A 21,927-nucleotide genomic window follows, 5' to 3' on the forward strand; every position below is an offset into this window, starting at 1 on the left:
ATTATCGAAATTAAGAGCTTGTTTTAGTTCTAATTTACAATTGAATATTGTCTACTCTCTTGTCGAAAATAAACATGATCGATTTGAAGAATATATTTAATACAAAAAATTTTTTTTAAATCTAGACTGATAAGATTGCCGGCTTTGGTAAGTGTTTACAAGCACTTTTACCTTTATCTGTAACATATTTATCGGTTTTGTTGATTTCTTCTTCGTTTTGAATTTATCAAAACTACGTACACTAGGATGAACGCCGGCATATTAATTTCGTCATTCCGCTTTTCCGCATTCGCATCATCTTTCAGTGAATAACACTATCGGCTTCACACTTGGCAGAACATTGGAAGTTCTCGCACGCGGTATGGCATTGAAAATAGACCGAATTGGTCGAAGGGCACGTAAAATGAAAGCAAAAAATTAGTTTTTTATTCTCATTACTCAAACTATAGCATTTAAATGCACAAAAATTTGAACGCATCTGCTATGGGCTGTGGTTTCTGCGCAAAATGGAATAATACAATGTATCAAGCTTTAAAAATCACAAAAAGTACACAAATTGTTGGCCAGTTTCAAATTTCAAATGCAACTAAGCCTGTCCATCTGTTCCTTCGTTCATTTGTCAGCTTTCTGCAGTATCTATGATAAATATTTTCCTCTTTGCGAAAAGGAAGATGTCGCCTACAAATTTGCAAGAGAATTTGGAAGCGATCTAAACTTTTCAAAGTATACGCCTACAACGCCCACACGTTCATACAAAAAAAACTTTTATTTTAAAAATAGTCCTGCTATCACCACCACTTCCGAATGTTTGGTTACTTTGTGGGTTGAAGACAACAAAATAGAACTGAAAGACAAGCTTAGATCAAATCAGAAAGTAGTTCTGAATCGATCGGTATACTAAAAGTTGGGTCCAGCTCAAGTGCTTCTGGGCGTTGCAAACAGCCGTATATACCCTTGTTCCACAAATGGTGCCGGATATAACAAATAAAATGAAAAAGAATTTTATGTATTTAAACATTTTTATATTTTGAATTATTATTTCATTTTAATATTAGTGTATATATTATATATAAGTGTATCATTTTTTAAAGAATACAAATTTTATACAATTGTTTCTCTATTCATCATTTTTTTTTTAAATTTAACTACGAGAAAAATTTACAAAAATAAAAAAAAAAAAGGAATGCCAGTCCAAACAAGAGCAAGGGAAAATAACATTAGCAAATTATAAAAAAGTTAATATCAAAGTAGTTTTATTAAAGCGCTTCGAAGTTCATAAAAATAAAGGAAATTTGTGACTATTTATTCAAGAAAAAACATTTTTTTTTGAGATGTAATCTGGCATTATAAGTAAAGAATCTTTTAATTATTTTTTAAATAATAGGAAATATATTTAATATACAAAAAAAAAATTTTTTTTACACAATTTATAAATAGTACTAGTTTTTATTTATTTATTACTTTAGAACGTTTTGCTTTATTTTAACGCTTTAAGTTGTATATTATTTACAATAAAAATGAGGCAGGATAGTGTTTTTAGTTTAAATAATAATTATATAATAGTAAAATAAAAAAGTGATAAAATAAATAAAAAAAAAAAGGAAAACGTTCTAGTCGTTCGGTTTAGACAACTAATTATTTTTTTTAATGTCATTAAATAATAAAAAAAAATTGACTTAAAGTAGTGACTATACATTGCGTATCTAAATAGTTTTTTGTTTTTGTGTTTAATTTCATTATATATATAATTTTTTCTAGTAAATTTGAAGCCAAAGGTTTGGAACTAAAATATTTTGCTGCATTTTTTAAAAATTTTGTCAAAGTATGTGTTATAAATAAAACATTTACATTTTAAAGGCATTTTGTTAAAGAAACTTTCACTCGTACCCTTTCTATTGGTTTCTTTCTACCTAATGGAAGCCAATTATTTCGTTAACTAAGCATTAGAAAAAAAATCACATATTAAGATTATTGTTAACATTTAAGAGAGAAATGAGAAAAAGAACTTAAATGTTAGTTAAAAAAAAAAGAAAATGAAGAAATTTAAATAAATATATACGTTATCAAATCCTCCATTAGTCCCGTACTAATATTGCAAATGTTTTTTTCGATAATAAACTAATAACATAAATAACATAAACAAAAGTCTTCTAAGATAGTTATTAGGGTTGGCTGAAGAACTTTTGTTGTCTCGTGTATGCGTATGTGTTGACGTGTAAATTGTCGTTGAGGGAAGATGGCATTTTCGAAAGTGGATTTTGTTTTAAAAAAAAGCTCTTTTAATCAAAAAATTTCGCAAACTTAAGTTATTATGTTCTGAGTATTTCGCTTAAATGATTTGCATTCATTGAAAGGCAGTTTTCGGTTTACGGTCAAACGCTTTTTTATGTACGTATGCGTGTAAGTTTTCGTTTGTGTTGATGTATGCAATATATTAAAAAAAAAAATGTGTTAACCTTTTTTCTAAATGACTGACTAATGAAGAAGTTGTCGTTAGTGCACGAGAATTTCGAAATAGCTTTTTATACCGTTCTTCAATTATCTGTACCAGACGCATTCTGTTGTGCTCTATTCGATTATATCCTTTCATTCCTTCTCTATTTATAATGTTTACAGTAAGGGTTTCGCTTGTTATAACTTTGGCAGTTTTAATTACAAAAACTATTAATCTACGTTTGTTTGTTTATATAATATATAAAATTACTGTACATGCACGAGCGCCTGTTAAAAACTATTTGAAGTTCTCATGTTAGTTGCTAATAAAACAAAAAGTGTTAACATAATAATAATAATAATTATAATGATAATAATAGTGGTATGCTTTCCATTTGTTTTCAATTTAATCCCTACTATAGTAAGTCGGAAGGAGAAATATTTACTTAAGTTTAAATTTTGCATTAAATATTTTTCATTTTTAATTGCAAAAATTTTGTCTCTAAATACTTTTGTTCTTCATTTTGTTTGCACTATGTTTTCCTTTCTATGCAATTTTGTTTTGTTCATTTCGGACTAATTTTAAAAATTCTAGCTTTTTTATTAATTTAGATTAGTTTCACTTTCATTGTATTTATTGTTCTTAACTCTTACGATAAGTAATCGGGTGTTGGTTCTGGCACAGCTTCTGGATTGGTAAATAGTGGATTTGGGAATTCCGGTGGATGCGGTAATGGCGCTAAAGTTTTAGGACGTCGTCTGTACGCCATTAACCAGCAAGAGACAGCGACTGCTACGGCTACTAAAGCCAACAGAGCAGTTATGACTAAAGCTATAATCAAACCCACCATAGAGACGCAAATATCTTCTACCCGCTGAGCGGACGGTTTAACTGAAAGGAATAATTTTTTTTAAATAGTAACATTACTATTAATAAAAATAATAATAAATAAAGAAAGAAAATTATATTTCCACCACTTTAATGTCAAAAACAAGGTGAATAATGTGCAGGAACTGCTGATCATTTTCGCTTTTGTACACGTACTCTAGAATCACCTATAGAAGATATGTGAATATTTTATCGTTTTTTTTATACGCTGTAGTTTATGCGCAATGAACATAAAGCCATTTTTTGCGAGCTCTTTTTAATTTATAAGTTCTCCGAAAATTCTTTTTGACGAAGTGAATATGCCTCCTATACCCACAACCTTACAGCAATTCGTATAAAAATAATGCTTTTGAAGATGTTTACTTACTGTTTGAGTCGTTCGTACTCGTGGTTGTTCTTTTTTCAAATGTTAAAATTGCATTCGATGATATAGTGATTTCTTCACGCAATTGCCCCTCAATACCAGTATTAGTCGCAATGGCTGTGGCATCATCCGTTGAATTGTCAGCAATGGCACGTCGCCTTCGTCTACCGAAAGCGTTGTAATCTCTGCAATTGACCGGTTGACATTTGCCAAAGCAAACACGTATATTGCATTGAAAGCGTATGTTATCGCTCGAGGGGAATTTAAAAGCATTGAAATTTGCTAGTAAGCTGTTCGTATCCGGATTGTATTCCCATTCGCCAAATATTGACGGGTCTGTCGCGCAGCCGTTTTCGTCTGTTACTATATATTCGTTTTCTATGTTATCCTCCATTGTTTTGGCTATGCAGGAACGAGCAAATCCTCCATATATAGCTATTTAAAGAAAGGAAGACATTTTTATATCATTAATATGTACAATTTACGATTTTTTTCGTATAATTTAAAATCGCAAGCAACTCACTCGCTGGTTCCACATCAACTTGCAATTTGAGATTATCGCCTATCTCAGCGGAGTTAATTTCTTCGCCATCATGTGTAATTATACGCATTTGACAAATGGGTGGCGGTCCCGTGTTCGCTATAGTCCCTGCCGTTGTCAACATTGACACATTAAATCCAAGTGTTACATTCTTTTCGCCCGTTTGATACACGCATTTAATATTATACGCCTGCGCTTTGTAAGTCACTAACTTTGGATGTTTCTGTATGACTAAAACAAAGCTGGCTACGTCCTTAACCGCTTGCATACCGCAGCTACCAAAGTGAACACGGAAAATTTCTGTACGTGGTACGGTTTCTCCAGCCAGATTAACAACACGCCTGCATTCTTCATCTTTGCTGTGGCCTTTCACGTATAAAACACCGTTGAATCCTGGTTCAGTTATGTGTATTTCAACCTGTACACCATCAGCCAAACAACTAACCACCATATCGGGCCTAGGGAAATCTGTTCGAAAGTTTGTATGATTGCAAATTGTGTCTGCGTTGCCAGTATATCCAGCTATGCATTGGCACTGGGCTCGATGATTAATCGCATTACAAAAAGCGTTCACACCACACGTTTTCGATAAGCAAGGATCTTTGCACGTTCGTGTGTCTAAGTTGCAATAACGGTTATCGGCGCAATCATCGTTGGTCTGGCATTCGGGCTTGTCTTGCGGTATGCAATCGCCATTGTTTGTTAATGTGTATCCGTAATCAGTTGGACATATGCAGCGACCGCGTTCATCTATAACGAAACCTCTTTCCAATGCACAAATGCAATGACCTGTTTCATCTATTTTAAAGCCTTGTTCCACCAAACAGGGTGTACAATATTCATAAATGTCTAAAGCCGTTCCTGGAGGGCACACACATTGACCATCTGTGTCTCTCACAAAGCCTTTTTCAATGAAGCACAACGATCTCTTGTCACATTGAACTGCAGCATTGCCGGTGTAACCCTCTAAACACTCGCAAATCATAGTACGAACCGGCAGTGTATCAAGCACTCGACATTTAGCATTAACCCCACATGGTTTTGTAGCGTTGCAAGGATCAATGCATTCACTTCTTATACAAGCCATTTGAGTGGGACAATCACCGTCGTAATGGCATAATGGGAAGTCTCTTAGCGGCTCACAACCATTTCGTGTTGCTGATGTGTTTGGTGGGCATGCGCACTGCGGACGATGTTGATAAACTTTGCATATTTCGTCTATAGCACAGGAAGCTGTAGTTTCACAGGGATTTTCGCATTTTTCGTTGATACACGCTCTATCTGAAGGACAATCGATATCTGTTCGACATCCCACTTGGGAACATGATATGCGTGCATTACCTCGGAAACCAGATATGCACTCGCAGATAGCTTTATGATCAACTGGTAAACATTTGGCATTGATTCCGCATTGTTGTCTTTGACAAGCTGGAATGCATTGTTGATTACGACAAGCATGGGTACTTGGGCAATCTGAATTTATAGAACATTCCACTTTGGAGCATTCAAATTCTGGATTTCCTTCAAAACCTTGCCGACAAGTGCAGACTGGTTTATGATCTTTGATACGACATTCAGAGTTTAGTCCGCAATTGCAGGGATTGCGGCACACGCCGTTAACGCATGATCTGTCAGTTGAACAATCTGTGTCTGCTATACACCCACCCACTTCGCTGACAGTCTTTGTGGGTTTGCATGTGCCACTGCCGCTGCTGACATACCCATCAGGGCATATACAAATCATAGTCCGGACTGGCGCAGTCGGCGTAACTTCGCATTCAGCTGGTCTGTTGCATGGCTCCAAAGTCAAACAAGGATCAACACATTCGTCATTTATGCATGCTAAACGGGCTGGACAATCGGTGTCTGCTTTACAGGTGGGCTCAGGTTCTGGTCTGCAATCTATGTAAGGATTTCCTACGAACGTCGGTAAACAGCGGCAAACAGCCATATGGTTTTGAGGCTTGCATTCTGCTCTCGGTGAACAAATATTTTCATATATGCACGGATTAATGCATCGTTCTTGTTGACAGATTTTATCTGACGAACAATCACTGTTAGTTTGGCAGCCAATGACCTTACATAATTGGTAAGGATCACCACGGAAACCGCTCTTGCAACGACACATGGCTCGGTTCGATTGAACGTAACATTCAGCGTTAGTACCACAGATATCATGGATTAAGCAAGGATTTATGCATATGCTATTAACGCACGCTCTTTCGGAACCGCATTGAATATCATAACGACATCCAATTGAGTGACACGACGTATAAGGATTGCCACCGAAGCCATCTTGACAAGAACAAGTAGCTCGATGATTTTGCACTTGGCAAATGGTGTTTTCGCCGCAGTTACATGGATCGCGGCACTGTCTATTAATACATACCTCCTGATCAGTACAGTCAGAATTAGTGGTACAACCTATTGGACTTAGCAATGGCAATTGCCTGCATTCACCCCTGTTGTCCGGTACATAAGAAGTCGCACATTCACAAACCATAGTCCGAACGGGTACGCTGTCCAGAACATTGCAATGAGCAGAACTATGACAAGGTAAGAGTTCGGTACATGGATTTCCACATTTAGTGTTAATGCAAGCTAAGCCACTGGAGCAATCGCTGTCACTCCGGCACAACGGGCTGATTGGCAGACGCTCACAGAAGCTATAAGGATTTCCTAAAGGCAATTCTTCAGGACAGCGACAAACAGCACGATGTTGCATAGCTTGGCATAAGGCATTGTGTGCACAAGGATTTTCAACGTCTTTGCAGGGATCAATGCACACGTTTCGAATGCAAGCTTCATTGAAAGAGCAGTCATTGTCTGAAGTACACTGCATATGAATGCAACGTTCAAACGGACCTCCTTCTAGACCATTAGGACAACGGCAAGCTGAAACGTGATTACGACCATAACATTCCGCGTTAGCGCCGCAAATATCGTTAATTAGACAGGGATCAACACATTCGCGGTTGATACATATCTTATCTAATGGACAATCATTATCTGATTGACAACCAATCTGAATACATTCGTGTTGGGGATTTCCTGAAAAACCACGCTTGCAATAACAGGCTGGATGATGACGGTGAACTTTGCATTCAGCATTGAAACCACAATTACAAGGATTAACGCATCGTTCATTAACGCAAGACTCCGTCGATTGGCAATCGCTATTAGAATTACATTCTAGTACAGATACATCTGGAGCTGCAACAGAGAACTTGGGCAATAAAAACCTATTTTCATAAAAACATTGAACACTTACGTGGTGTACAGCTCAACTTTGGATCGCCGTTGTAACCCGGAGGACAGCGACATTTGGCTACTCTTTGCTCTACATAACAATAGGCCCCGCTCCCGCAGACGTCACCTAAACATGGATTAAGACATTGTTTGTTGAGGCAGATTTTCTCATTAAGACAATCATCGTCATCGATGCATTCGGCTGTTGATACTTTTGGTTCCTCATACTCAACAGGTCTACATTCTATTCGAGGATTGCCTTGATAACCTTTAGCACATAAACATTCCGCGTAATGATCTTTTGAATGGCATTGTGCATTTAGACCACAATGTTCCAATCGACAAGCATCTATGCAAGAACCTTGCTGACAAACTTCTGAATTGGCGCATTCGGTATTGCTTTGACATCCAGTGATGGTGTCATATCGAATGGGTACGCAATTCCCTGTAGTATCACTTATGGTATCCGGTGGACATTTGCAAATCATGGTACGTAAGGGCAGTGTGTCGAGTACGACGCATGATTGCTGTGGTGGGCACACGTGGGATAATGTGCATGGATTAGAGCAACGTTGGTTAATACAAGCTAACTGCGGAGAACAATCGGCATCTTGTGAGCATTCAGGTAGTGGCTTTTTAGGTAATGGCTGGTTTGGTTGCAAACATTCTTCATAAGGATTACCAGTTAGCCCGACTTTACATTGGCATTGAGGTTGGTGGTGTCTAGCTAAACATAAGGCATTTATGGCACAAGTGTCATCGTCACAAACTGGTCTGCAAACGCGGTTAAGGCGATCACAGGCCTCGTAATCGGCACAATCTTCGTTGTATTGGCAATGACCAGTGATGCAGGACACGAAAGCATTCCCTTGAGTACCGGCCGGGCATATACAAACTGCCTGATGGTTTTGGGGCTCACACAAGGCGTTGGTGCCGCAACGAATACTTCCATGTGTACAAGGATTAACACAATGCTCATTGACGCAGGCATTATCATAAGGACAATCACCATTTATTTTGCATTCAGCTGAAATATGATCGAATGTTATAACCCATGCTAGTTGACATAGTAAGCACAACCTACATTTAAAACATTGTACTTGCGGATTGCCACCCCAACCGGTTGGACAAGAACAAATTGGTCTGTTGGAGTGCACTCTACACTCCGCATTGTTAGCACAAGGGTTACCTTCGGCACAAGGATTTTGGCATTGTTTATTAATGCAAGCAGCAGTAGGAGCGCATTCAGAGTCATGACTGCAGCCAGTTGTGATTTGAGCTAAAATTATTTCAACAAAATGTGGGGATGCATATTTTTAGATTACTAGTCATCAATTACTTACGTGGTTGGTAGCAGCTAACAAAAGGATCGCCCTGAGTATCTTGTGGGCATGTACATACAGCCCGATGATTTTGTACGAAACATTCGGCTGTTCGTGCGCATGGTGAAGAATTGACGCAAGGATTTATACAATTGCCTTTACGGCAAGTTTCGCTGAGTCCGCAATCTTCAGCCGTTTGACAGCCATGATCATGAACAGGTTCTAAAAAATTGAAGCATATATGGTAATTTATAAGCTGAAATTAGGCTACAATATAGTGCGCAGTTAGCTAATGTGTTGTAAAATACATTGAAGTGCGATATTATAAAAAAACAAAACGAAATATATTAAAACTAAAGACTGTAAGCACATATATGACTGCTGTAATTGAGAAAGAAACTTTAAGTAAATCATGTCCATTTCTACTTGATAATAAGTTGAGAAGCTTAAATATGAAAAATATACCTTTTCGGCACCCAACGTCCGCATCACCTACGTAACCATGTTCACATTCACACATCATTGTCCGTAGTGGCAAAGTGTCTACAACTGAGCAAACAGCATTGTTTCCGCATGGTTTAGTAATTAAGCATGGGTTTTTACATAGGCCACTAAAGCAAGCCAATTTACTACTACACTCAGCATCTGAGCTACACTGTGGTGCAACTTTGATTTCTTCAATTTTACATATTATTAGGGGATCACCTACGTAACCGGGTGGACAGCGACATTGTGCTCGATGGCTATTAACACGACATTGAGCATTGATTCCACAGTTGCAAGGATCTTCGCATCGCTCATTGCGACAAGCTAAATTAAATGCGCATTCCTCATCGTGATTGCATTCCGGACGTATACAACGTTCTAATGGATTGCCATTATATCCATCTAAGCAATGACAACGCGCTTTATGACTATAGTCTGTGCGGCATTCGGCATTGGCTCCACATTGTGTATAGAGACATGGACTAGTACATTCGTTGTTTATGCAAGCCTCCGTTGGAGAGCATTCTTTATTTGACTGACAGCCAATTAAGTGGCAATTGTTTAAGGCGTTGCCTGTATAGCCTACGAAAAATCACAACGAAAAGTTTTATATCACTGGGCAATTTAATTTTTTTTATACTTATATTACCTTCGTTGCACACGCAAAGTGGTCTGTGAAATTGTACATGACATCTTGAATTTAGACCACAAACGCGACCCAATTCGCATGGGTTTTTGCATCCTCCATTAACACATGCTTTATCGTTTGTACAGTCGCTATCTGAAAAGCATTCTGGTTTTGAAACTGGCATAACATCCACTTGTTGCAAACACTGGCTGTAGGGTGAACCATAGAATCCGGGTGGACATATACAAACGGCTTTATGGTTGACGGCATTACATATAGAATTGAGACCGCAAGAATTAATACAAGGGTCACGACACTTTTGATTAATACAAGTTCGATCGCGTGAACAATCCTCGTTGGTTACACATTCTGGATAAATGCATGTAGCAATATCGTTGACTGCGCGGCAAATGCCTTTTATTCGGCACGGTGAAGGATCACAGGGATTGAATGCCTCTTGTTGCTTGGGTGCTGGATGACACTCAATGAAGGGATTGCCTACCATGGATGAAGAACAACTGCATATAGGGTTGTGATTAACTGTGCGACAAAGAGCCCCGTAGCCGCAAATGCCTGGGCAAGGATCCATGCATTTGGAATTCACGCAAGCTTTATCTTTTGCACAATCCGAGCTTAATGTACATTCAGGAAGACATTGATGACCGTATGGATTGCCGAAGAAACCAGGTAAGCATTCACATATTCCTTGATCCCGCTGAACTTTACAAATGGTGTTTTGACCGCAAGGTGTTGGGTAGCAGGGATCCGCTTTGTCAAATGTAGTTTCCGGAATAATAGTAGGAGAACACTGTACGAAAGCATTACCGGTAAGTCCTTCCGGACAAGAGCATATAGGTATATGATTATTAATTGAACAAACAGCCTCAATCCCACAAGTTCCTGGGCAAGGATCAGCGCATTTATTTTGTATACATGCTCGATTTGCTGGGCATTCGGAGTTGCCCACGCACTCAGGGCGGCAACCTTCGTATGGATTGCCGGAATAATCTTTAATGCACTCGCAAATGTAACTGCTACCACGCACTTGGCAGTCAGCGTTACTGCCACAAGGAGGAGGACGACAAGGATTTTTAGGTTCTTCACGTTGAGGGGGAGCAACTGAAAATGTAATTAATAGTAAAAGTATAAACGTGGAGTCAAAAAAAAATGTACGTGAATATAACGCAAAAATGCCTTTTGGTTTGTTCTTACTCGGTCGGCGTTCGTAGCAACTACTAAACGGGTCTCCAGTCATTTCTGAAGGACAATGACAGTTTGGTATGTGAAGAGTTACTATGCAGTTAGCATTGAAACCGCAGGAACCTAAACAAGGATCTTGACATTTTTGTTTGATGCATGCTAAATTATTATGGCAGTCATCATTGCTGGAACATTCAGGTCTGCAGTGTGGTGGCACACCGTGGTATTCAGCTAAGCAAGAACACTGAGCTTGACCATTGATATTAAGACAAAGGGAATTGGCACCACATGGTGAGGGACGGCAGGGGTCTGTGTTCTTAGCTGGTGTTTGGGGACGTAATTCTACAGAAAAAAATCAAATGTGTTTAGTCCGCCTGATTGCTTTTACTTCATAGAATCGCATACCTATTCTAGTACAAGCGGAATAGGGATTGCCTTCATATCCCCGCAAACATTCACAATGTGCACTGTGTTGTACGATTTGGCATTCGGCGTTAATACCACATTTTCCTGGACAGGGATCTATACATTTATTGTTGACACAAGCTTGTGTGGGTAAACAATCTGAGCTTGCATAACATTCCAAACGGCAATTCGGAGGATGTCCTATATAGCCAGTGATGCAGAAGCAGACAACGCTGTTATTACGCTCGGTGCATTGTGAATTAGGGCCACAAGGTGAAGGCTGGCAAGCCATTTTAGGTATAATTTCGGGTGTATGATCGCAGAATACAAAAGCATTGCCTGTCATTCTATCAGGGCAACGACACATAGCTATATGATTGTGCACGGAACACAAGGCATTTTGGCCGCATGTTCCTGTGCAAGGATCTACACATTTCTTGCGTACGCACGCTTGATTGTGAGCACAATCAGAATTTAGAAGACATTCAGGCCGACATCCAACGAAAGGATCTCCATGATAATCTGCTAGACATGAACAGTGTCCTTTTTGACAGATTGTATTGGCTCCACACGGTGAAGGATTACATGGATCGACAGTCTCATGAAGTTCTAAAAAATTGTGGAGAAAAACATATTCAAAAAACGGAACTTTTGATTAGACTATTCAACATTTTGGCTATACTTGTGAATTGAGGAGGTGAAGGCAACAGGTGGCAAGAAGTAAAGGGATCTCCAGTGTAACTAGTTCGGCAGGAGCAACTTGGTGTATGATTAATAACATTACACAAAGCGTTAAAACCGCAGGAGCCTGGGCATGGATCCTTACACTGTTCCTTTATACATGCCGTGTTGCTGGGGCATTCTGCATTAATGGTACATTCAGGCCGACAATTTGGAGGAATTCCTACGTATTGTAATAAGCAACTACAAGAAGCATCATCATTTACTATTCTGCATTGTGAATACGGACCACACGGTGAGGGGATGCATGGGTTTTTGGGATTTGGGTCGTCTTTACGTTTCGGCGAAGGTTGACATCCGATTAAAGCATCTCCGGTATGACCAGACTTGCAAGAACACAAGGGGCTATGGTTACGTACATAGCATTCAGCGTTAATGCCGCAGGACCCTGGGCAGGGATCCCGGCACTTTCGATTAATGCACGCCTTGGAAGAAGAGCACTCTGAGCTGATTACGCATTCAGGTCTGCAAGCAGGCGGCAGGCCAATATACTCAGGCAAACAAGAGCACACAGCTTCACCGTTAATTTCTCGGCATTGGCCATTTGGCCCACAAGGTGTTGGATCACAAGGATTCAAATAAACGGGGGTTTGCGCTGTGTAATGAAATTGTGTAAGCATTTAAATTATGTTCTTGCTGGTTTCACTTTAAACTGTATTCCGGAAAGTAAGTCTTAGGAAGCAAAAAGGAATTTGTAAGAAAAATAAAAAGTCGAATGTCGAAAGTCGAAAAATATTTAAAACTTTTGAAGTGTCTTCGAAATGTTGGGTAGACCTCTGTAAATGGTTTGAACCCTCTAGAATACAAGGAAAAAAGGTCGTTACCAAGCAGTTTCCACTTTTTCATTCGAATTTTTCAAAGAAATAAGTCAATATTCTTTCGAGTTATATATAGCATATTTTGATAAGTTAATTTAAACATTTCTTATTAAATGTCACTTTTTTTTTTGGCAGAAAATTGAATTTTTACATTCAAAAACTGTGTTTATTAGACAGAAATGTATCCAATTTTGCATGAAAAGATGACTAGGCCAATGCTACTGTCCTGAAGATGCCTCAAGGGAATGACTTGAAAGTTGCAATTTTTCTAAATATTTTTTTTTAGCATTTAAGCTTATCCTTAATAACCTCCGCATATATTATTAGTTTATTATGTTCCTTTCCACCGAAAATATATTGTTAGGAAAATTCTTTTTTAAGAAAGTTACAATGGTCTGCTTCCTTAAAGTAACAATCTGAAATATTGGGTAAATAGTTCGATTCAAGTTATAATTTTTTACTGAAGATAATAATCACAGGTCTATTAATTGTTGTTGGATTTCGGCTATCTTGGCCCTGTTACAGGATCTGATGAGCACATTTGATTTTACTGCGGTGAAAAATACCTTCTTTTTCGATGTAAATAAAGATAGAAATCGGACACAATGACATTTCGGGCTTTACGTAATATGGTTAAACCACGCATGCAATGGATTAATAATACTACCATACAATGTAACTTCAATGTAATGCGATATTGAAAAACTCTCTTAATTTGAGCGAAAATCTTACAATCTTGGAAAACATTGCAATAATTATATGGATCTCCACCGTATCCATTGAAGCAACTGCACATGGGTAAGTGATTGATCACGTCACATTGAGCATTTTGACCACAAACTCCAGGGCAGGGATTAAGGCACTTTTGGTTTTGGCAGGCTCGATTCGGAGGGCAGTCGGAATTAAGAACACACTCGGGGCGACAACCTTCGTACGGGTTTCCATAAAAGTCAGGTAGGCACGTACATGACCCTGCCCCATCCTTTTGCCGACATTCTGCATTATTGCCGCAAGGCGATGGAGAACACGGATTAATTTGCTCTTGCGTAATTTTCGATGAGGGTAGGCATTGTATGTAAGGATCACCCAAGGATCCTTTCAAGCAAGTGCACGAAGGTGCGTGGCTTACGACCTGGCAAGTTGCGTTTTCGCCACATAAATTCTGGCAAGGATCTCGGCAGTTATTGTTAATACATGCCAAGTTTTCCGCGCATTCTGAAGATATTAAACATTCTGGTCTGCAATTAGGTGGGGCTCCTTTGTAATTAGGCAAGCAAGCACAGGAAGCGGAGTTTTGCACTTTGGTGCACTGCGAATTAGGGCCACATGGTGAAGGTGCACAGGGATTAACAACTTCATTAGACTTTAGAAGAGGCAAGATCTGGCACATTATAAATGCGTTACCGGTATAGCCGGGCATGCATTTGCAGAACGGTACATGATTTACCACTTGGCATTCAGTTTTAATACCACAAGCGCCTAAACATGGGTTAATACATTTTTGATTGATGCAAGAAAGATGACGGGGGCAGTCAGAATTAATAGTGCATTCTGGGCGACAACCAGGCGGTATCCCTATGTAATTAAATAGACAAGAACAAACGGCTTGCTTATTATATACACGGCACTGTGAATTAGGTCCACACGGCGTAGGATGGCATGGATTTTCTGACGCCTTCTCCGCTGAAGTTAGAAATAAGGTGTTTAATATCATTATACCACATACAATATATACTTCTGTATATACAATATACGCTTTTGCTTTGCTAGCTTACTTTTTATGGTTTGACATTGTATAAAAGCATTGCCTGACGTTCCCTCGGGGCAGCGGCAAATCGGAATATGGTTGTTTACTTCACATATTGCGTTTTTGCCGCACGTGCCAGGGCACGGATTTATACATTTATTCTCAATACAAGCTTTATCGCGGCCACATTCCACGTTAAGAACACATTCCGGTCGGCAGCCTATATAAGGGTTCCCTTTATATTCGGTTACACATGTGCACTGACCATTTTCGCAAAGGGCATTGGCACCGCAAGGGGAAGGGTTGCAAGAGTCTCTCAGAGGGACTAAAAGTGTAATGTGATCTCATGAAATATGTCAATTGGCGAAATAATTAATATATACTTTGCTCTTTAGTTAGCTCCTCTTGACAACTTTTAAATGGATCTCCGGTATATCTCTCAGGGCAGGTACAAATGGGAATGTGCAAGTTCACGAAGCATAAAGCTAAGTGTCCGCAGGACCCGGGGCATGGATCTCGACATTTTTCATTTATACAAGATAAGTTGGAAGGGCACTCAGCATTGATAGTACATTCTGGGCGGCAATTTGGAGGAGAACCAATGTAACCCTGAAGACAAACGCAAGAGGCTTGTTGGTTTTTGACTTGACATTGCGCTTTCGCACCACATGGGGAAGGAAGACAAGGATCTCGGTAGTCATCATTAGCAGGAATTTGAGCTGTATAAAAAAGTTATATATAGCGTGCAGTACATCTTTACAACTCAATTGGTCTTACGCTCCAAAGGTTGGCGGAAGCATCGTACAAAAGAGTCCCCAGTATAACCAGGTCGGCAAGAGCAAACCGGGCTATGATTGTGGACGCGACATTCAGCGTTCAACCCGCATATTCCGTTGCATGGGTCTATACATTTTTGATAAATACAAGCTTTACTGAGATCACACTCAGAGGATAAAGTGCATTCTGGACGACAAGCGGGTGGAAAGCCTATATAGGAAGGCAAGCAAGAACAAACAGCTTGGTTTTCAACCTCGCGGCATTCGGAATTAGATCCGCAAGGGGACGGTTGGCAGGGATTTCGAATTTCGTAAATTGCTGTAGGAAGAACTCGTATTACAAGGTAATTTTTTCTACCTATTTTTAGTTTAAGCTCACTTTCAGATTGCTTCACACAATAGCTGTATGGATCTCCAGAAAAAGCTGGTAAGCAATTACATGTTGGAAGATGATTTCTTACATAGCATTCGGCGTTGATACCACATGTACCAGGACAGGGATCCCTGCATTTATTTTGTATGCAAGCAAATTCTGTAGGGCAGTCTGAGTTTAATACACATTCAGGGCGGCAACCTTCATAAGGATTGCCAAAAAATTCTGGTAAACATGAACAAGCTCCTGCTCCATCACGTTCAAAGCATTCGGTATTGGGACCGCAAGGGTTGGGATCGCATGGCCTTATATCTTCTGGAGGATAGTTAACTACTTTAATGCAGTTGGTAAATGGATCGCCTGTAAATCCTGTATCGCAGTAGCACATGGGAGTATGATTTACAACGTGACACTGCGAATTTGAGCCGCAAACTCCAGAGCAAGGATTGACACACTTTTGTTTAATACAAGCTGTTGATGAAGAACAGTCGGCATTACTAACGCATTCTGGTCTACAATTTGGTGGGATTCCTATAAATTCTTTTAAGCAACTACAGGAAGGATTTTCTCCGTTAGCACGGCATTCAGAATTTGCTCCACAGGGTGATGGTTGGCAGGGATCTTTCTCTTTATTTGACAATAGTGGTAAAACTAAAGATAAAGCGAACTTTAAACTTGAGTAACAAATCAAACTTAATAGATTCAATTACTTTTAATTGATTGGCAATCAATAAATGGATTGCCGCTGTAGCCAGACATGCAACGGCAAATTGGGCTATGGTTATGTACGAAGCATTCGCTGTTGAACCCGCAAGCGCCTGGGCAGGGATCCTGGCATTTTTGCTGTAAGCAGGCTTTATCTAACGTACACTCGCTGTTTGTTGTACATTCAGGTTGACAATTTGGCGGGGTTCCAAAATAGTTGGCTAGACAGGAGCACACAGCCTGTTTATTTATGACTCGACATTGAGCGTTGGCACCGCAAGGAGATGGGCGACATGGCTGCGTAAATTTAATTGGTGGGACAGGAAGGCATAAAGCAAAGGCGTTCCCAGACATTTTATCCGGGCAATGACACATAGCCACGTGATTATGAACTTCACAAATTGCATTTGAAGCACATAGTCCTTGACAAGGATTTTGACACTTTTGTTGTATACAGGCTTTGTCAAGTGGACATTCAGTGCTCAGAACACATTGTGGACGACACCCTACTTTTGGATTACCTTGGTAGTTTGATAAACAGAAACATTGACCATCACGGCAAACCGCATTTGCTCCACAATAGTGGCAGGGGTCATCTAAGTATGGTGGTGTGGAAGTAGGCAACGGCTGATTGCAATTCACAAAAGGGTCTCCAACCAATCCTTTGCGACATTGGCAAATCGGCATATGGTTAATAACGTAACATTCAGCGTTCAGACCGCAAGCTCCGGGGCAGGGATCTCTACACTTTTGATTAATACAAGCATTTGAGCTAAGGCAATCCGAATTGATGGTGCATTCCGGACGACAATTTGGGGGCGATCCTTCATAGTTAAGTAAACAGCTGCAAATGGCGCTGCTACCGATATCGCGACATTCAGAAAACTGTCCACATGGTGATGGAACACAAGGATTTGAAGAAATGCTGTGGTCTGGAGGTGCTGATGCTAAACAAACGTGTGCTAATTGTGACACTAACATTTTAAGAATATTTTCTTACTCAGTAGAATAGGAGAGCAACGGATGAAAGCATCACCAGTGTATCCTAAGCGACAGCTGCATATGGGAGAATGGTTACGAGTTTCACACTCAGCATTTGCTCCACACGAGTTAGGACAGGGATCAACACATTTCTGATTAACACAGGCCTTATCTTGAGCACATTCTGAATTGATAGTACATGCTGGTCTACAAGTAGGCGGTACTCCTTTATAAGATGGGAGGCAAGAGCAAACTGTTTGTTTGTTAACCTCGCGACATTGTGAATTGGGACCGCAGGGTGATGGTTGACAAAGGTTTATTATCTCTTTTGTAATAGCTGCAAAATGTATGTTGTAGAATTTCGTGTATCGTAGAAAGAAGCTTTAAATCATATACTAATCTTACGTTTTTCAGGTCGTTGGCAGTTTTGATATGGATCACCAATAAATTCTGATAAACATTCACATGTTGGTAAGTGACTGATAACAACGCAGACTGCATTTAATCCGCAGACTCCAGGGCAAGGATCGCGGCATTTTCGTTTTAAACAAGCCTTGTTTGAAGGACAATCTTCATTGGAAACGCATTCGGGCCTGCAACCTTCATAGGGATTGCCAAAATATTCAGACAAACATTGACAGGATCCCGCATTGTTCACTTGACGACATATGGCATTTGCGCCACATGGATTGGGTTCGCAGGGCGAGACAATATCCTTCAAAGGCATGGATAGTAATGTGCAACCAGTGAAAGGATCTCCGATAAATCCGGCTGTACACGTACATACTGACGCGTGAGATACAACATTACATCGGGTATTCCGTCCACACACACCGGGACATGGATTGGCACATTTTTGATTAAGACAAACACGGTTCAAAGGACACTCAGAATTTACTACGCATTCTGGGCGACAGTTTGGGGGCGCGCCTACGAAATTAAGTAAACAAGAGCAGGAAGGCGAATTTCCAACAACTCGGCATTCTGAGTTGGGTCCACATGGGCTTGGCAAACAAGGATGGGACTTATCCGTTTCTTTAATTGGAAGCTTAGGCATCGGTTGGCAGCTGACAAACGGATTTCCCGTGAAACTCTCAGAACATGCACATATCGGAGAATGGTTAACTACATTACAAAGAGAGTTTAACCCGCAGGTACCTGGGCAGGGATCGATACATTTGTGATTCTGACATGCTCTCTGCGGAGTACAATCGGAATTGATGGAACATTCAGGGCGACATGAAGGAGGATTTCCGAGAAAGTTTTCAATGCAAGAACATACGGCATTGTTTTGGTATATTTTACACCTGCTATTAGGACCACACGGTGAAGGTTGACAAGGATTGCTTATTGGAGAAACTATAAGAGTAGTTTTGGGTTAATGCATGTTTCTGTTTAAATTACTTTGAACATACTTGGTATTTGATTACATTGGACAAAAGCATTGCCCGTCAGTTTTTCTGGACAACTACAGATGGGTATGTGGTTGAAAACTTCGCATCGAGCATTATGTCCACAGATATTAAGACAAGGATCCTTGCATTTGTTTTTTATACAGGCTTTGTTTACAGGGCATTCCGTATTTAAAACACACTCTGGTCGGCAGATTATGTAAGGGTCTCCGCTATATTCAGGAAGACAGGAACATTGACCATTTTTACATACAGCGTTTGGTCCGCAAGGTGAGGGTTTGCAAGGATCGTTATTTAAAATAAGTTTGTCTAGAGATTCGTTTTCAACTCATTAAATGGGCGTTTTAAACCTTATAATTTAAAAGCTTACGTTTGTGAACAATTTGACAGTTTGCGAACGGGTCACCTGTGTAGTCTTCAGGGCAACTGCAACTTGGTATATGACTATGAACAGTGCATAATGCGTTATAAGCGCAGGATCCAGGACAAGGGTCGACGCAATGCGTATTCAAACAAGCCATGTTTAACGGACATTCGGAGCTTGTTGAACATTCTGGCCGACAGTTTGGTGGCGCTCCCAAATATTGAGGTAAACAAGTACACGCCGCTTGACCGTAAGCGTTATGACACTGGGAATTGGGCCCACAAGGTGAAGGAATGCAAGGATCGCGCAAGGGTTCCGGTGCCGTAGAGGGAGGAGATGCTAAAATTTTATTAATTGAATTTTCGATCCTTCTGTTTAAACACAGACTTACGAGGCATGTGATAGCAGTGAGTGAATGGATCTCCCGTTAAGCCATCTTCACACGAACATGTGGGAGCGTGGTTGCGAACTCGACATATGGCATTGTGACCACACACTCCTGGACAAGGATCAACACAATTCTGCTTTACACATGCTTTGTCAAATGAACATTCTGAACTTATCGCACACTCTGGTCGACATACTGGGGGAGCTCCAACAAACTCAGCTAAGCAAGAACAAGCGGCTTGTTCATTAACTACGTGGCACTGACTATTGGGACCACAAGGAGAGGGGTCACAGGGATTCACGTATTCCTTTGTAACAGCTAATTAAAGTATAACTAGTGGTTATTAACGGTATTTCGAATCACATTTATGTGCTTACGTTTTTCTGCTTTAGTACAAAGATGGTATGGATTACCAACATAACGGTCTAAGCAATTGCAAGTAGGTAAATGGTTTTGAACGAAGCATTCGGCATTCTCACCGCAAGTGCCAGGACATGGATCGCGGCACTTTTCGCTAATGCAAGCTTTACTTGATGGGCAGTCAGAATTAATTAAGCATTCTGGTCTGCATCCCTCATAGGGGTTGCCAAAATATTCAGGCATACATTGACAAGATCCCACGCCATTTTGTTGGCGACATTCTGCGTTTGGCCCACAGGGATTGGGATTGCAAGGATTGGTGATTTCCATATGTTCTGTGTGTGTAGGTGAGCAAACGGAAAAAGGATCACCAGTGTAATCTGGCTCACAGTAACACATCGGAGTATGGCTTACAACGCGACACAGAGAATTTTCACCGCATAGGTTAAGACAAGGATTTAAGCATTTTTGATCAGAACATATTTCGGTAGATTTACACTCAGAATTGGTTACACATTCTGGACGACAATTTGGTGGTTGACCTATAAACTGATCAAGGCAAGCACATGAGGGCGTACCAGCTAACGGCTTGCATATACTGTTAGGACCGCAAGGTGAAGGCGAACAAGGGTTTGATGGCTCCAAGTCTAGTATTGGTTTAACTAAAATATGTAAAATTATAAAAAGGATTTTGTACTCTGTCCTTAACACTCACTAATACGTTGACATTGTCTGAATGGATTGCCCGTGTATCCTGCTATACAGGTGCAGAAGGGACTATGGTTGATTACTGTACATTTAGCAAAACGGCCACAAGTTCCTGGACATAGATCGACACATTTTTGATTCTGACAAGCGCGATCTGCAGTACATTCTGTATTTGAAGCACATTCAGGTCTACAATTGGGTGGACTACCTAAATAATTAGGTAAGCAGCTACAGATAGCTTGCGAATTAATTTCACGACATTGGGAATTAGGACCACAAGGAGTTGGCAGGCACGGATTGCTATACAATTCAGCTGCGGGAATGGGCAATAATTAAAATAGCCTTCGATAGATGCAATGAACTTACTTTGCATTGGTACACAGCTAACAAATGCATTACCGCTCATGTGTTGTGGGCAATGGCACATTGGTATATGATTAAAGACTTCACAGATGGCATTTGCACCACAAGTGCCTGGGCAAGGGTCGCGACATTTTTGGCTTACACAAGCCTGATCTTTAGAGCATTCTGAATTCAGTACGCATTCAGGCATGCAGGCTGTATACGGATCTCCCTGGTAGTCGGCCAAGCATGAGCATACACCTTCGCGACTACATACAGCGTTGGTACCACACGGATTAGATTGGCAAGGATCTTTTGGCTCATCAAGTTTCGGTGCTGGGGCAAGCTGACACGATAGAAAAGCATCCCCAATATAACCTTCTTGACATTTGCAATTTGGTATGTGACTAATAACATTGCATTCCGCATTAAGGCCACAAGCTCCGGAGCAAGCATTTTGACATTTCTCGTTAATACATGCTTGACTGAGCGGACAATCGGCATTAATAGTACACTCTGGTCGACAATTTGGAGGACTACCAAAATAGTTTATTTGGCATGAACACGAAGCCATATTATTTTGATTTTGGCAAACAGAATATGGACCGCATGGTGAAGGTAAGCAAGGATCATTGATAATATCGACAGACTTCATGGGTGGCGAAGCTAAGTACAAAAGAATAATGGCTATATTT

The 21,927-nt window shown here is 40.1% G+C and overlaps 1 protein-coding gene across 1 annotated transcript in view; it reads right to left on the reverse strand.

Moving 5' to 3' along the window:
• Window positions 1-2,996: 2,996 nt before the first annotated feature.
• The window catches only part of LOC119634258, a 181,111-nt gene continuing 162,180 nt past the window's right edge, over window positions 2,997-21,927 (reverse strand). The window contains exons 51-75 of the mRNA XM_038028333.1: window positions 21,257-21,898; window positions 20,898-21,203; window positions 20,200-20,844; window positions 19,826-20,140; window positions 19,441-19,773; window positions 19,074-19,379; window positions 18,064-19,017; window positions 17,678-17,995; window positions 16,683-17,624; window positions 15,979-16,623; window positions 15,601-15,918; window positions 15,207-15,542; window positions 14,852-15,148; window positions 13,809-14,759; window positions 12,200-12,853; window positions 11,518-12,126; window positions 11,125-11,454; window positions 9,934-11,031; window positions 9,264-9,866; window positions 8,820-9,020; window positions 8,561-8,755; window positions 7,499-8,503; window positions 4,210-7,440; window positions 3,690-4,121; window positions 2,997-3,325 (exon numbers count right to left, since the gene is read on the reverse strand). Of these exons, the coding sequence (XP_037884261.1) occupies window positions 3,084-3,325; window positions 3,690-4,121; window positions 4,210-7,440; window positions 7,499-8,503; window positions 8,561-8,755; window positions 8,820-9,020; window positions 9,264-9,866; window positions 9,934-11,031; window positions 11,125-11,454; window positions 11,518-12,126; window positions 12,200-12,853; window positions 13,809-14,759; window positions 14,852-15,148; window positions 15,207-15,542; window positions 15,601-15,918; window positions 15,979-16,623; window positions 16,683-17,624; window positions 17,678-17,995; window positions 18,064-19,017; window positions 19,074-19,379; window positions 19,441-19,773; window positions 19,826-20,140; window positions 20,200-20,844; window positions 20,898-21,203; window positions 21,257-21,898 (15,908 nt within the window). The 3' untranslated portion in view covers window positions 2,997-3,083. The remainder of the gene's footprint in view (window positions 3,326-3,689; window positions 4,122-4,209; window positions 7,441-7,498; window positions 8,504-8,560; window positions 8,756-8,819; window positions 9,021-9,263; window positions 9,867-9,933; window positions 11,032-11,124; window positions 11,455-11,517; window positions 12,127-12,199; window positions 12,854-13,808; window positions 14,760-14,851; window positions 15,149-15,206; window positions 15,543-15,600; window positions 15,919-15,978; window positions 16,624-16,682; window positions 17,625-17,677; window positions 17,996-18,063; window positions 19,018-19,073; window positions 19,380-19,440; window positions 19,774-19,825; window positions 20,141-20,199; window positions 20,845-20,897; window positions 21,204-21,256; window positions 21,899-21,927) is intronic.

Source organism: Glossina fuscipes, unplaced genomic scaffold, assembly GCF_014805625.2.
Source record: "Glossina fuscipes isolate IAEA_lab_2018 unplaced genomic scaffold, Yale_Gfus_2 2, whole genome shotgun sequence".
NCBI lineage: Eukaryota > Metazoa > Arthropoda > Insecta > Diptera > Glossinidae > Glossina > Glossina fuscipes.